At 37.7% G+C, this 17612-nt stretch overlaps 1 protein-coding gene across 2 annotated transcripts in view; it reads left to right on the plus strand.

Annotated features, from left to right (window-relative positions):
* Positions 1-17612, plus strand: part of KATNBL1 (katanin regulatory subunit B1 like 1) — a 48085-nt gene that overhangs the window by 20111 nt on the left and 10362 nt on the right. For both annotated transcript variants that reach the window (XM_012742864.3, XM_076004226.1), the window contains exon 2: positions 16781-16911. In XM_012742864.3, coding sequence (XP_012598318.1) covers positions 16795-16911 — 117 coding nt within the window. In that variant the 5' untranslated portion in view covers positions 16781-16794. The remainder of the gene's footprint in view (positions 1-16780; positions 16912-17612) is intronic.

Genomic DNA, 17612 nt, shown 5'->3' on the forward strand with positions numbered 1-17612 from the left:
AAACTAGGATCATACTATGCATTCAGTTTTCTATCCTGCTTTTTAAAATACCATTGCTAGCCTGATATGGTGTTGCACACCTGTAGTTCTAGCTGCTTAAAAGGCTGAGGCAGGAGGATCTCCTGAGCTCAGGAGTTCGAGGCTAACCTGGGCAACACAGCAAGACCCCCCCCATCTCTATTAAAACAAACAAACAAATGACTGTGTTTTGAATGTGCCTCCCAAAGTTTGTGTGTTGAAAACTTAATCCCCAGTGCAACACTGTTGAGAGAGGTCCCAACCTTTAAGTGGTGATTAGGTCATTAGGGCTGTCTTCTCATGAATTGATTAATGTTATCTTGGAGGTAGGTTATTTATTGTGAAAGGAAGTTGGTTACAAAATTGAGTTTGGCCCTTTCTTTCTTTCGTGCTCTCTTGCCCTTCTGCCTTCCAACATGGGATGGTGCAGCAAGATGGCCTCACCAGATGTGGGCCCCTGAGTCTTGGACTTCCTAGCCACCAGAACTGTAAGAAATACATCTCTGTTCTCTAAATTACCCAATCTCAGATATTCTGCTATAGCCGCAGAAAACAGACGAAGACAGCCATTAATTTTTAAAACTTCTTCCACTTCACAAAACATTCTTAAAAATAATATTTTTACTATTCTGTTGTAAGCACTGACCCCATTCGGATCAGCTTTGGTTTTCTAATCTCTGTTTTTATCACCTTGTCACCTGACCTGTATTCCATTATTAAACATAAGTACTACAGATACTACTGTGATTATTAAGAGTCTGGCAGCTGGATTTAGGAGGAAGGAATCAGTATCCTCTGGCCCTAAAGATTGTCCCAGAAAAATCTCATTGTTACTTTCTCTTCTTCTCCCCTTCACTGAAATTCTTGAAGAACAAAAAGTTCATCTTCATTCTTCCTTTCATTTTTTCGGTGGCAGCTGCCTCATGGGAAAACTTGTGATTTGTCTTTAAACCCAATAAATTTCCTGGTGGGCCTTAAAAGAGAGAAGAAAAGGTTACTCGATATGAGGTAAAGGAAAGATGGTAGGTAGCTTATAGCTTATGTTTATCTGTACACATGTTGTCATCTCAAAAGAGTTAGTACTCTTATCATATTTGGCTTGAATAGGCTTTCTAAAGAAATGTTTAGTTGAGAATGAATTGGATTCTGTTAATGGAAACAAATATGGTAGAATGGCATGGATTCTATTAACTATGCTCTGCCACTGTCTTTTGGTGAGTTACTTGGTATCTCCAGGTTAAAAAAAAATAAGCTCAAGCTTTAAATTCTTCAAATAAAATCCTTTTATTTCTTATATATTTTGTTACTGTAAGATAGTGATCATTATAAACTGTTTTCAACCTCAAGACTCTTGTGATAGTGGGACTGACTCTGTGGTGGTGACTAGGGAAGAACGATTCTACATACAGCCGTGCTTTCTTTTTCAAAAAAGAGGAATAAAATTGCCTCATGAAATTACTGAGTTAAATACAAGGTAAATAACAAATATACTGTAGTATATTAATGTAAAAAGAAAGCTTAAGTTAACTTGATTTTGAGCTGTAACTTAAGGTATTACAGACAAAAGTCCACACATGTTTCATTCCTGAATAATGAGTTTTTCTTATTGTGAATAGGAGGAGGACACTAAGAGCTGTTTAATCTCTTGATTTGGCAGCCATTGTAGTAGATTATATAAATAGATCCCTTTTCATCTTTCTGGTAGGAGATAGTTACTACGTAAAGAGAATTCATCTCTCCATTCCTTCTTCATCCCCTGTTTTTCTACATCCTCAAGAAAATACTCATAGCAATCACTGTATTGTTGCTATTTAAGAAAATAAGATGTGCAGTGTTTGGGGGATGGTCATGATTGAGGCTCTGTCTCAAGGGGGGAGGGGGGCATGGACAATATACGTAACCTTAACACTTGTACTCCCATAATACGCTAAAATAAAAATTAAAAAAAAAAAGAAAATATGCACAATATAGTGCATATTTTCTTTTTTTTTTAATTTTTATTTTATATTCAATGTTCAGGATAGTTAAAAGTTAGTATGTTGATCCTTTCTCAATCTCCTAGCCAAGGAGTGGGGAACCTGTAGCCTTAAGGCACATGTGGCCTTCTAGGTCCTTAAGTACAGTCCTTTTGACTGAATCCAGATTTTATAGAATAAATCCTTTTATTAATACATTTTTGTTCATCTGTTACATTTTTATTTTATTTTTAAAATGAACATATTTAAAATACCAAAGAATACAATAAGTTTTAATGAAATAATCTTCCCACATTGGCCAGCACAATTAGAACATTAGTAAGCCATAAGGGCTGAATTGACAGCTGCTACGCTCATGATTTAGTTCTAACTCCCCCACCACCACCACTGGCACCACTACTGCAGGAGGCTGGTTGGTGAGAGTTTATGGGGGTTGAGTTCACCAGTCTGTTATCAGCGTTAGACAACAGTGCACTGTTTTTCTTTTTAAAGTGGAATTTGTGAATAATTGCACAGTTCTTAGGTATTTTTTAATTCTGTCTGCTTAACAGTCCATTATGTCAAAGGAGACCAAGAGAAGAAAACAGATTTTTTAAATGAGTATTGGGAATTGCAATATTATCTTGTTTCTGCTAAAGATAAGATGATTTGCTTGCTTTGTAAGACTGCAGTATCAACAGTAAAGAAATTCAATGCTCAGGGCTGGGCGTGGTGGCTCATACCTCTAATCCAGCACTTTGGGAGGCCAAGGCATGAGGATTGCTTGAGCCCAGGAATTTGAGACTATCCTGAGCAACGTAACAAAATCCTGTCTCTACAAAAAAAAACAGAAAATTAGCTGGGCATGGTCATATGTGCCTGTAATCTCAGCTACTCAGGAGGCTGAGGCAGAAGGATTGCTTGAACCCAGGAGTGTGAGGTTGCAGTGACTTACGATGACGCCACTGCACTCGAGGCCAGGCAACAGAGCAAGACCCTGTCTCAAAAAAAAAAAAAGGAAGCAAGCAAAGTGTACCCCTCATGGAGCTTACATTCTAGTAGAGGAGACATATAATAAACAGACAAATATATATGTCCAGTAATGGTGAAATACTAGAAATAAAAAGAGTAGGGAAGTAGAGAAGTGTAGGTAGGTGCTATTTCAGAGGGTCGTTCAGGGAAAGCCACTCTGAAGAGGAGGGGGTATTTGAGCAAGAACCTAAAAATGTAAAGAAACAAGCCAGAAGAATATATTAGGGGGAAAATTTCCCAAGTATAGAGTATAGCAAGTACACAGAGCCCTGAAATGAGAAATTTTGGAATCCATTCTAGCAAGCAGATTTAGGCCTAAAACATAAAACATCTTTGGTACATTAGAACAAGGTACTTCTCAAAACCTGTGTTCTTTTTTTAAAATGGGGATTATAATTTCTACATTATAGATTGTGCTGATGATTAAATGTGATACTCAATATAAAGCATTATAATTCCATATGAAGTGATAAAATAGCAATAGCTATTATTTTATTGGAAATTATTGTTATTGTTAGAGCACCCATTTTAAACTTTCAAAACTAGTTTTACAAACTAGTATTCTTTGGTAATCTTCTTTATGTCTTTAAAAATTTATAGAATACTAAACTGAATATCATTTTAGGAATATAATCTTAATGAAATATAACTATTACTTCAGCATCAAATTATTATGCTTTTGATAATCATCATATATTTATTTTGAAAATATAAATATCATTAATTTATCTCCCCAAATTACTTTAAGATTCATTTGTGATAGAGACAACCCCAGATTTATTGATGAATTAGATTCCAAAAAGGCGACTTTTTATAGATTGTTTAATAATGAGATCACATCTTTAAACAGGAACAAGAGTCTACTCTAATAGTGATTGATTTCTAAGCTTAAGCCTTAAAAGCCTGTTTAGAGCTGATCTAATAGTATTCTTAAGTGAATTTCTGTGGGAAAAATGTAACTTGAATCCAACTCGGAATGCTAAGAATTCATTCTATTCTGTAGCATCCTCAGGTAGGAAAGGAGACGGAGAAAGATCCCTTGTTGTAGTAAATGCCTTTTGTATATAGTGGTTTTAAATTTAGTCTTTGCACAAGAACAAAAGTGTCGATATTTGGAATAGAACTGAGATTTCAGAGATGAAACCATCTGCATATGGTAACCTAATATTTGATAAAGCAGACAAAAATATACAATGGGGAAAAGAATCTTCAATAAATGGTGCTGGGAAAACTGGATAGCTATATGCAGAAGATTGAATCAGGATCCCTACCTCTCACAAAAATCCACTCAAGATGGATAACAGATTTAAACCTAAGGCATGAAACCTTAAGAATCCTAGAAGAAGATGTTGGGAAAACCCTATCAGATATTGGCCTAGGCAAAGAATTCTAAAGGAAGACTCCCAAGGCAATCACTGCAGTATCAAAAAGAAATAAATGGGATCTGATAAAATTAAAAGCTGCTTCACAGCCAAGGAAACTATCATTACAGCAAATAGACAGCCCACAAAATGGGAGAAAATATTTGCTCTCTACACTTCTGATAAAGGTCTAATAACAAGAATCTATCTAGAACTCAAAAGAATTAACAAGAAAAAATCAAACAACCCCATCAAGAAATGGGCAACGGAAATGAACAGAAACTTCTCCAAAAAAGACAGAATAATGGCCTACAAACATATAAAAAAAAATGCTCAACATCTCTAATCATTAGAGAAATGCAAATCAAAACCACAATGAGATACCACCTAACCCCAGTGAGAATGGCCTGTATCAAGAAATCCCAAAACAACAAATGCTGGTGAGGATGTGGAAAGACAGGAACACTCTTACACTGCTGATGGGACTGCAAATTAGTGCAACGTTTGTGGAAAAGAATTTGGAGATACCTCAAACAGCTAAAAGCAGAAATACCATTCGACCCAGCAATAGCATTGTTGGACATCTACCCAAAAGAGCATAAGACATTCTGTTATAAAGACATCTGCACCCGAATGTTTATGGCAGCACAATCCACTATTGCAAGGACATGGAAACAACCCAAGTGCCTGTCAATTCATGAGTGGACAATTAAAATTTGGTATATGTGTACAATGGAATATTACTCAATTCTAAGAAACGACAGCAAGCTAGCACCACTTATAGTATCCTGGATTAAGCTTAAGCCCATTATCCAAAGTGAGGCGACACAAGATCAGGAAAATGGGCTCCACATGTACTTGCTATCAAATTGGTACTGACTGATTAAAACTGTGGTGCTCTGGCCAGGTGTGGTGGCTCACGCCTGTAATCCTAGCACTCTGGGAGGCCAAGGCAGGTGGATTGCTCAAGGTCAGGAGTTCAAAACCAGCCTGAGCAAGAGCGAGACCCCCATCTCTACTATAAATAGAAATTAATTGGCAAACTAATATATATATATATATATATATATATATATATATATATATATATATATATGAAATTAGCTGGGCATGGTGGCGCATGCCTGTAGACCCATCTACTCGGGAGGTTGAGGCAGGAGGATCGCTTAAGTCCAGGAGTTAGAGGTTGCTGTGAGCTAGGCTGATTCCATGGCACTCACTCTAGCCTGGGCAACAAAGCGAGACTCTGTCTCAAAAAAAAAAACAACTATGGTGCTCAAATGGTGGTAGTGTTCACCAGGGATTGAGGGGGGTAAACTCACCTCTTAGGGATGTGGTGAGCATTGTGGAGGGGAAGGGCATACCTCTAACCCTTGCTAGGGAGAGGCAAAGATATAAAATGAAACCAAAATGTCAAAAAAAAAAAAACCCATTTATTGGGTGTCGGGCAGGTGGGAGGGGGGATAAGGGGGTGGGTATATACTTACATAATGAGTGCGATGCACACTACCTGGAGGATGGATGTGCTAGAAGCTCTGGCGGGGGGTGGGGAGTGGGAAGGGGCAGCAAGGCAATATATGTAACCTTAACAATATTTGTATCCCCATAATATGATGAAATTAAATAAATAAATACATTTAGTCTTTGGATACCTATACTTGGAAATAACCAGATGTTTCCCACTTTGTACAATATTGAGATGTGTTTTTCTTTATTTTTTAATTTTTGTTTGACTTTTTTTCTTTTAGAGCAGACCAGGAAATAGAAGAGGTGTTTGGTATTATTCCTGAAGTATAGTTTCTGTCTTTCATTTTCTGTCATTAAGTTCTCACTTCCTCCTACCTGTATCCTATCCCTCATCAAAAGTCCAGCTAAAGTCTTTCCTAATTACAGTAGTCCATAATAGTAAGCTATTTCTCTTTGAACCCTTATGCAATTTAACTTTTCTATAAGTTTAATCTATGCGTTATGTGAGGTATACAACCTGATAGAATTAGCTAACTAGCATGTGGTTGTGTCCTGTCTAAGTGGATAGTGGGTTTCTTAAGGCAAGAAAATTTTCTTTGTCTTCCTTTCCCCACTTAGCTTCATTTACTCAATTTTTAAGTGTTTTAAATACTAGGTGATTAAATATGAAATGTCTGATTTTGAATCAGAAATGTAGTTAATTATATCTAAAACTAGAAGCAGTATAATGAATCAAAGTATGCACCTAAACTATTGACACAGTTTTGCTATCTTAACGGTAGTTTGTTTATGCCAGCAGTGAAGAAGCCTGGAGAGTGAACGGCAATGAAATCGCAAAAGGTGTTTGCCACCTTTTGTGAGCTTGTTGAGAATTGAATATTTTTCCTTGTAAGAAAAGATCCAAAGCCTGAAAGAAGTAATCAATTGGTGTAAGGTCTGGTGAAACGGTGGACAACTGAGTTTCCAAGTCCAGCCTCTGTAGTTTGAGCAGCTTTGTTTGTGTGACATGTAGTCAAGCATTGCCTTACAAGAAGATTGGCCTGTTTCTAGTGACCAATCTCGGCTGCTTAATTGCAAGCATCCTCATCATTTTGTCCAGTTGATTGCAGTAGACATCAGATGTAATCCATTGACCAGTTTTCTTGAAGCTGTAGTGGTTAATACCAGTGCTGGAACACTAAACAGACACCATTAGGTGTTTTGGGTGTTTTTGATGAATATTTTTTTGTGTGACTGTTTTGGCACTTCATCTTTCTTTATCCAGTCATTGTGCCGAATGCTTACGATTATCAAAAAGAATCCATTTTTCATCATACATTAACAATACGGTGTAGAAATGATGATTCGTCTTTACGTGATGACAACAAGGAAAGGCAAGCTTCAAGATGATTTCTCTTCTGATGCTAATTTAATTCATGTGGAACCCATCTATCCAGCTTCTTTACTATGCCAATTTGATTCAAATGGTCTAATATTGTTGAAATAGTAGCGTAAAACCTTGCTGCTAATTCACGAATAGGTTGAGATAGATTTGCTTTCACTATGGCTTTTGGCTCATCATTATCCACCTTGGTCTCAGGTTGCCCATGTGCCTCATTTTCAAGAAAAACATCACCAGAACGGAACTTCTAAAACCACGGACATATGTTCATTGGCCACATCCTTCCCAAGCACTTCGTTGACATTTCAAGCTGTCAGTGCTGCATCGTTTCCATGATGGAACTCATATTCGAAAATAACCTGAATTTTTTCCTTATTCATGTTTTCACAAAAATTGCTCTTAAAATTTTTTTCAAAAGATAATCCTAAGCCAAAATGTGTTTGAAAGAATGAGGTTGTACCTTCACAATAAAAATAAAACAAGAATGTCAAAATGTCAGAGATATCAGCTGTCAAGCTTAGTACTTAAGGAAATCGGGTGTTTTGTACTTAATAACCTATTGACTATGTTCAAAACTTAGAAGCAGAGCTTCATTTTCATAAGTCCAGACTTGTTAATTTATTTGTCAGATAAATGAATTCTTTCAGAGGGTGGGTTTTAGAAACCTATTAGAGCAGAGGTCCTCAAACTTTTTAAACAGGGGGCCAGTTCACTGTCCCTCAGACCGTTGGAGGGCCAGGCTATAGTTTTAAAAAAACTATGAACAAATTCCTATGCACACTGCACATATCTTATTTTGAAGTAAAAAAAAAAAAAACGGGCAAAAATACCCGCATGTAGCCCAAAGGCCGTAGTTTGAGTATGCTTGTATTAGAGCAATGTTCAGTTCCTTGCCTAGTGCATTTTTTAAAAAAATCTGTGCCTAGGCCAGGTGTGATGGCTCACACCTGTAACCTTAGCATTCTGGAAGGCGGAGGCAGGAGGATCACTTGAGGCCAGGTGTTCAAGGCCAGCCTGAGCAACAGTGAGACTCGGTCTCTACAAATCATAGAAAAATTAGCCAGATGTGGTGGCACATGCCTGCAGTCCCAGCTACTTGGGAGGCTGAAGCAGGAGGATCCCTTGAGTTTGATGTTGCAGTGAGCTATGATGATGCCACTGCACTCTAGCCTGGGTGACAGAATGAGACTATGTCTCAAAAAAACAAAAACAACTGCCTGGTTTATATCCTGTGGAATCGAGGAAATGAATCATTTAGTTCTTCTTTCGTTTATTTTTTTCTGGCACCTCTAGATTCATACAGACTTTATAAGCATATTTATCTTCATTAATTTGACTCACAGTAGCTGTGTGCCTTGCTCATTTTTACTCTATTTAGAGCAGGTGTCTTCAAACTACAGCCCGCGGGCCACATGCAGGTGTTTTTGCCCATTTGTTTTTTTTACTTCAAAATAAGATATGTGCACTGTGCATAGGAATTTGTTCATAGTTTTTTAAAAACTAAATCTGGTCCTCCAACGGTCTGAGGGACAGTGAACTGGCCCCTGTTTAAAAAGTTTGAGGACCCCTGATTTAGAGGGCAAAGTTTTGACTGTCATTATAATTTCCTCGTATATCTAGTTTGAATTCAGATTATTTTGAGGGGGAAAAGGGTGTTAAGATAAATGGTAATGATTTTTAATTTTAAATTCCCTTTGTTCAGTGCTGGTATATAGGAAAACAAATTGCTTTTGTGTATTGACCTTGTATTCTGCAATTCCTCCATTAATCATTTTTCAGTTTTAGGAGTTTTTTTGATGATTCTTTGACATTTTCTCCATAGATAATTATGTCATCTGCAAACTAAGACAGTTTTATTTTTTCTACCTCAATATGTATAGCTTTTATTTCCTTTTCTTGTCTTATTTCATTAGCTAGGCCTTCTTGTAAAATGTTGAAAAGCTAGAGTGAGAGGAGGACATCCTTCCCTTGTTCCTGATCTTAGTGAGAAGACCACATTTCTTCCCATCAAGTATGATGTTAGCTGTAGGTTTTTTTGTAGATGTTCTTTATCAAATTGAAGAAGTTCCCCTTTATTTCTCATTTGCAAGTGTTTTTATGATCAATGGGGTTGGATTTTGTCAGATGATTTTTCTGTGTCTATTGATACAATCATGTAATTTTTCTTATTTAGACTGTTGATGTGATGGATTCAATTGATCGATTTTCAAATGTTGACCCAGCTTTGCATACCTGGGGTAAATTCCATCTGGTTATAGTGTATAATTCTTTTTATGCTTTGTTGGATTAGATTTGCTAACATTTTGTTGAGGAATTTTGCATTGATGTTCATGAGACATTGGTCTGTGGTTTTCTTGTAATGTCTTTGTCTGATATTGGTATTGCGGGAATTCAGAATGTTTCTAAGTCAGTCAATTAGTTCTAAGTTTTTCTTGATTACTGTCTAATCATTCAACTATAACAACTTATATTAATTATAATTTATATTACTTTGTAATATATCCACTTAATACCTGGCAACCACTAATCCCATTACTATAATTTTGTCACTTCAAGAATGATCTGTAGGCCGGGCGCTGTGGCTCACGCCTGTAATCCTAGCTCTTGGGAGGCCGAGGCGGGCGGATTGCTCAAGGTCAGGAGTTCAAAACCAGCCTGAGCAAGAGCGAGACCCCGTCTCTACTATAAATAGAAAGAAATTAATTTGGCCAACTGATATATATATAAAAAATTAGCCGGGCATGGTGGCGCATGCCTGTAGTCCCAGCTACCCGGGAGGCTGAGGCAGAAGGATCACTTGAGCCCAGGAGTTTGAGGTTGCTGTGAGCTAGGCTGACGCCACGGCACTCACACTAGCCTGGGCAACAAAGCGAGACTCTGTCTCAAAAAAAAAAAAAAAAAAAAAAAAAAAAAAGAATGATCTGTAAATGAACTTATAGTATGTAAAGTTTTGGGGTTAACTGTTTTTCACTCAGCATAATTCTCTGCATATTCATCCAGAATATTGCATCTATTAATAGTTCATTCCATTTTATTACTGGATAATATTCCATCATATGGATGTACCACAATTTGTTTAATCATTTACTCATCAAGGGAAATCTAGATTGCCTCCAGTTTTGGACTATTGTGAGTAAAGTCTATATAAACATTCATGTACTAGTTTTGGTGTGAAATAAGTTTTCATTTTTCTGAGATAAATTCCTAGGAGTACGATTGTTGGATCATATGTTAATTGCATTTTTATTTTTTTTAAGAATCTGCCAACTATTTTACAGAATGGCTGTACCATTTTACATTTCCTAGAACAATATATTAATGATCTACTTTCTTTACATCCTTGCCAGTATTTGATATTGTCAATATTTTTTATTTTAGCCATTCTAATAGAGTACAATATGTCATTTTTTGCATTTCTCTAATGGCTAATAATGTTGCATATGCTTATTTGCCTTCTATATACCCTCGTCAGTGAAATGTCTTCTTTTTTAATGGTAAAAAAAAAAAAAGCCTATTTAGAATTAGCATACTCTTTGCCTAATTGGATTTTGGGGGGTTTTACTGTGATTTCGAGAGTTTTTTGTTTTTCCTATGAATTAATTAATTAATTTACATACCTACATACACATGCATACTACAAGTACTTAAAACAGAGCCAGAGGCCAGGCATGGTGGCTCATGCCTGTAATCCTAGCACTCTGGGAGGCCAAGGCGGGCGGATTGTTCAAGGTCAGGAGTTCAAAACCAGCCTGAGCAAGAGCGAGACCCCATCTCTACTATAAATAGAAAGAAATTAATTGGCCAACTAATTACTTAGAAAAAATTATTAGCAGGGCATGGTGGCGTAGTCCCAGCTACTCAGGAGGCTGAGGCAGAAGGATTGCTTGAGCCCAGGAGTTTGAGGTTGCTGTGAGCTAGGCTGACGCCACGGCACTCGCTCTAGCCTGCTCAACAAAGCGAGACTCTGTCTCAAAAAAAAAAACAGAGCCAGAGAGTTCTTATAGTCAAGATACTAATCTGTTTTTGAATTTGTGATTTGCAGATATTTTCTGTCTGTAGTTTTATCTTTTCTTCCTCTTACTGGGGTTACTTGCAGAGCAAAAGTTTTTAATTTTCTTGAAGCCCAGATTATCAAATTTTCTTGGATCGTGACTGAAGTCCAAGAGCATTTTGCCTAGCCCCAAATATTTTCTTCTGTGTTTTTTCCTGAAAGCTTTATAGTTTTATCTTTCTTAAATCATTTTTGCAACAGCTTTATTAAGATACAATATACAGGCTAGGCGCAGTAGCTCACGCCTGTAATCCTAGCACTGTGGGAGGCCGAGGCAGGTGGATCGTTTGAGCTCAAGAGAGTGAGACCCCGTCTCTACTAATAAATACAAAAAAATTAGCTGGACAACTAAAAATGTATATGGGAAAAATTAGCTGGTTGTGGTGGCGCATGCCTGTAGTCCCAGCTACTAAGGAGGCTGAGGCAGAAGGATTGCTTCAGCCCACGAGTTTGAGATTGCTGTGAGCTAGGCTGATGCCACGGCACTCTAGCCTGGGCAACAGAGTGAGACTCTGTCTCAAAAAAAAAAAGATAAAATATACAAACCATACAGTTGAACCATTTAAAGTAACCTATGCAGGCTGGATATGGTGGCTCACACCTGTATTCTTAGCAGTTTGGGAGGTGGAAGTGGGAGGATTGCTTGAGCCCAGGAATTCGAGACCAGCCTGAGCAACATAGCAAGAACTTGTCTCTAAAAAAAAAAAAAAAGAAGAAGAAGAAAGGGGAAAATCAAGAAGAAAAATTAGCCATGGTGACACCCACCTATAGTTCCGAGCTACTTGGGAGGCTAAGGCAGGAGGATCACTTGAACCCAGGAGTTCAAAGCTGCAGTGAACTATGATCACACCACTGCACTCTAGCCTGGGTGACAGAATGAGACCTCCATCTCTAAAACTAATAACTTAAAAAAATAATTAAATAAAGTACGTAGGCAAGCAACAATCCATCTTCTGTCTCTATAGATTTGCCTATTCTAAGCATTGCATATAAATGGAATCATATTCTAAACATTACATATAAATGAAATCAAATGATGTGGTCCTTCATGACTGGCTTCTTTCACTTACCACATTCATTTGTCACTTTCGCATACCACACTTTGTTTATCTATTCATCAGTTCATAGGCATTTGAATTGCTTCCATTTTTGGTTATTATGAATAATATTGCTATGAACATTTATGTGCAAGTTTTTTTGTGGACATATGATTTCCTTTCTTGAAAAATGTGGATTTCTATTTCTTGATTTTCTCTTTTTTGGTTTATTTATTCTCTTATTTCTTACTGCGTTTTTAGAACTTTGCATGTCTGAAGATATCTATCTTTCTTTCTTTCTTTTAGAGATGGAGTCTCTCTCTATTACCCAGGCTGGAGTGCAGTGGCACAATTATAGCTCACTGCAACCTTGAGCTCCTGGGCTTAAGTGATCCTATTGTCTCAGCTTTTGAGGTGGCTGAGACTACAAGTGTGTGCCACCTGCCCTGGATAATTGTTTCGAAAAATTGTTTTAGCGACAGGGTCTCACTGTATTGCCCAGGCTTGAAGATAACTTCCTTTTACCCTCACACTTGATTGATAATTTGGTTAGATATAAAATTTTTAGGTTGTCTGAGAATTTTGAAGGCATTGCTCTCATTTGTATGTGACCAGGTTTGGATTTTAGGGATAATTTTTTGTTTGTATATTTTCACCTTCTCTAGCTTTTCTAGTGCTCTGAAATTTGACAATCATGTGCCTCAAAGCTCTATTTTCATCCATTATCATTGCCCAAATTCTGCTCTTTCCATCTGGAAATTTGTATCCTTCAACCTTGTACAGTTTTCATAAGTTATCTCTTTGATGTCTCCTTGTTTTCTTTGTTATACTTTTTCTAAAAATTATCTTTATTTGGATGTTGCTCCCTCTAAGCCAATCATCTGATTTGTTCTTTTTTTTTTTCTTGTCCTGTGTTCAGGTAGATATCTTCACCTTTTTCTTCCAACTTCTGTTGAGTTTTTCTGCCACCTTTAATTGTATCATCTATTTTTTTTTTTTTTTTTTTTGAGACAGAGTCTCGCTTGTTGCCCAGGCTATAGTGAGTGCCGTGGCGTCAGCCTAGCTCACAACAACCTCAAACTCCTGGGCTCAAGTAATCCTTCTGCCTCAGCCTCCCGAGTAGCTGGGACTACAGGCATGTGCCACCATGCCCGGCTAATTTTTATATATATATATTAGTTGGCCAATTAATTTCTTTCTATTTATAGTAGAGACGGGGTCTTGCTCTTGCTCAGGCTGGTTACGAACTCCTGATCTCGAGCAATCCGCCCGCCTCGGCCTCCCAGAGTGCTAGGATTACAGGCGTGAGCCACCGCGCCCGGCCTGTATCATCTATTTTTAATTTTCATGAATATTTTCATTGGTTTGCTTTTTGTCTCATTTCTGTTTCATGGATGTAATTTTCTCTCATCTTAAGGATTTTTTAGAGTCAGGTTTATTGATGTATAATTTACATACAATAAAAATTGACTTATTTTAGTGTATAGTTCTGTTTGTTTTGATAGGTAACCACCACCATAGGCAAGGTATAGAACAGCCCTTTGGGAACTGTGACTATATTTCGTGTCAGTGTTTTTAGGGGGATGTGTATGTGTGTGTGTGTGTGCTTCTGGGATTGATCAGAATTTTCAAAGTATCTTCTGCACTCTTGCTTGCAGAGTGTAAGCCTGGCTGCAAGCCTCTGTGAGACAAGTGGTAGAAAGTTAGAGGTTTCAACATTTATTTTGTAAACTTTTATTTGATCACCCTGTTTAGGATATGTTTGTCTCACCCTTATGTGTACCTGGTATTTCCCATGTCAAGGACTCTGTTGTACATTTTCTTTAGAATAAAACTCCAGTTTTTTTTACTGGAATACAGAAGGGGATCTAGGCATATAACTGTGTTTTAAATGGATATTCAGTCTAGCTACTTGTTCTGAGAGTCACCTTTATCCCCATTTCTTGACTTCCTGGTATTGCCAATTCCTGAACTTTTGGGAGATTCTGCTTTTCACTGTTGCTGGTTGCTGATTTAGGATTTGGCTTTCTTAGATCTGGTAACTGTTAAGTCATTTACCACTTTTACTTTGCGATTTCCATACCTCATCTTTTCTTTTTCTTCTCTTTGTCCTCAAGGAACACACACACACACATATATATATGTATATTTTTTTAAGAGACAAGGTCTTGCTCCATCAGCCAGGCTTGAGTTCAGTGGTGCAATCACAGCTCACTGTAATCTCCAACTCTACAACTCCAGGACTCAAGCAATCTTCCCACCTCAGCCTCCTGAGTAGCTGGGACTATAGGTGTACACCTCTTAGCCCAACTAATTTTTAAATATTTTTTTGTAGAGATGGGGTATTGTTATGTTGCCCAGGCTAGTCTTGAACTCCTGGTTTCAAGTGATCCCACTGGCCTCCCAAACTGCCTTTATTGTTAGTTTAATGGAGTTTCAGGGAAAGGTAGAAGTAATTGCGTATGTTTAATTCATTATCTTCAACTAAAAGATCCTTTTTCCTTAAAATTAAAAAGAAAAAAAGGCTTACATTGTGGCATTGTGGAAAAGACCCTTTATGATCTATTAACAGCTTCTGCCTACCTCTCTAGCCTCACTTCTCACTCTTCTGCAACTGGCCCTCAGCCTAAGCTGCAGCCACAAGTATCTACTTAAGAGATTGCCAAACAAACCATGCTGCTTCATGCCTTTCAGTTATGCACATGCTGTTTTCTCATTGTGCTGTTTGTCCTTTAAGACATTCCTTAGTTAAGCTTTGCTGAATCTTCTGGGTGCCCCTCTGTTAGTGCTTATTAAATTGTTGCAATTATTTATTTACTTTAAAAGGAAATCTCACCCTAGAGGTTTTTTGTGGTTTTTTTTGACAGCCTCCCTCTGTTGCCCAGGATAGAGTGCTATGGGGTCAGCCTAGCTCACAGCAACCTTAAACTCCTGGGCTCAGGCGATCCCCTGCCTCAGCCTCCTGAGTAGCTGGGACTACAGGCATGCACCACCATGGCCAGCTAATTTTTTCTTTTTTTAGTTGCCCAGCTAATTTTTTTTTTTTTTTTTAAGTAGAGATGGGTTCAGCTCTTGCTCAGGCTGGTCTCAAACACCTGACCTCAAGCAGTCGTCCTGCCTAGGCTTCCCAGAGTGCTAGGATTACAGGCATTAGCCACCAGGCCCAGTCAAACACTAGAGGTTTGTTTTTTTTATTATTCCAAGGAGAACACCAAACATACTTTATTAGCACAGGAAAGCAGCCATAACAAGACACAGCAAGCAGAAACGTACATTAGTCGTCAAGGAGTTAATGTTGCATACAAATACAGCTTTTCTTTCTTAACTTGAGTACAGGTAGAAGGGCTGTCCATGGATTAGCAGCAGGAAATCTTGAATACCCTAAATCATATTTTTGGAGAATTCAGAATATGCATTAGAAACACCTGTGGAGCTAGATGCAGTGGCACGTGCCTACTCTCAGCTACTGGGGAGGCTAAGGCAGGAGGATCTCTTGAACCCAGGAGTTTGAGACCAGCCTGGGTAACATAGTGAGACCCACATCTCAAGAAGAGAAAGAGAGAGGGAGAGACTTGTGGAGCTTTTAAAAGATATAATTGTTTGGGGCTCCAGTCCAGAGAGATTTGCTGAGTTATAGTCTCTGATATTAGGGCCCAGTAAGATGCATTTTCAAAAGCTTCTTAATGATTCTTTAGAATAGTATCTCTGAGCATCATCTACATTAACTTAAGGGCCTGGCATATAGTGTATGCTTAGTGGATTTTTAAAGAACAAGGGAGGAAACATGTTCAGGGCACAACCTAAAATGATTCCTGTGTGAAACCAGAGTACAAGTGGGGAAATCACCAATTTTCTCTTTTATGTAAAGGAAGTCATAGCATCTGATTCCACCACCAACTCCTCTTTGGATATAATCAGAAAAATAGGAGTGCCTGGATTATGTTTTCAAAGGTAGAGGGAAGGTTTGGAGAGCTATGTGCACGAATGAAAGAAACATGTAAGGATTAGGCATAGGACAAATCAGATAGATGTCTGATTTTGGTTCCTCTGGCTGCTTGGTGTTATATTTGACCCAGTGATTTGGTTACAAAATTTTAGACTTCTATATATTTGGATGCCATAAATAACACTACTTTATATACCTGCTTCCACAACCTGTGCATTTAATAAATGGCTAGTGATATGGAAAATGGGGAGATTGACATGTTGCTCTGTCAAAAATTCATACATTTTATTGTTAATGTATGCAACTAAAGAATGAGAACACACAGAGCCCTAGTTTTCTGAAGTTTCCTGGCTTGTGTTTCCTCTTTGTTTAAGGTTTTTAAAAATGTATAAATTAGAACTATGTCTTCTGCTTTACTCATAACCCTCTTTTACATAGCATGGTGCTATTGTTGTATGTTATGTGTATGTTAGAGAAATGATTAAGCTCTTTTACTTTTTGTATTTTCTATTCCTTTCATTTTATTTTCTAGGTATTTAAGAGATTATGGCATCTGAAACCCACAATGTTAAAAAACGGAACTTTTGTGATAATATTGAGGATCATTCTACTGATCTTCCTAGAAAAAGGATCTCTAATTTCACTAATAAGAACATGAAGGAGGTAAGTCCATGGTTTCTAGGTAACAGGTACGACATTTTAAACTGTCTGGTATACTATAGATAGCTCTGATTAAATTGTTTACACAGTGGGAGGATAATAATTCTGCTTAATCTCCCAGAATTATGTAGAATTTATAAAGTATGACCATTATATTCCTAAAGCAGTAAAAACTTTTTAGCCAGTATACTGTTTTGTTTGTTTTGTTTTGTTTTGTTTTGAGACAGAGTCTCACTTTGTTGCCCAGGCTAGAGTGAGTGCGGAGGCATCAGCTTAGCTCACAGCAACCTCAAAATCCTGGGCTCAAGCAATCCTGCTGCTTCAGCCTCCCAAGTAGCTGGGACTACAGGCATGCGCCACCATGCCCGGCTAATTTTTTATATATATATTTTTAGTTAGCTCATTAATTTCTTTCTATTTATAGTAGAGACGGGGTCTTGCTCTTCCTCAGGCTGGTCTTGAACTCCTGACCTCGAGCAATCCTCCCACCTCCGCCTCCCCGAGTGCTAGGATTACAGGCGTGAGCCACCGTGCCCAGCCCAGTGTACTGTTTTGATTTGATATAGTTTGAATATTTTAGTTTATGAGGAATCAGAGAGGTGCTTTTGGGTCATCTTTGTGAGACTCATTAGCGCTGATATAATTTCTTTTAAACTATATTAAAATTCAACTCATTAAACAGCATAGAAGTACAGTATAATATG

The sequence above is a fragment of the Microcebus murinus genome, chromosome 6 (assembly GCF_040939455.1).
Source record: "Microcebus murinus isolate Inina chromosome 6, M.murinus_Inina_mat1.0, whole genome shotgun sequence".
Taxonomy (NCBI): Eukaryota; Metazoa; Chordata; class Mammalia; order Primates; family Cheirogaleidae; genus Microcebus; species Microcebus murinus.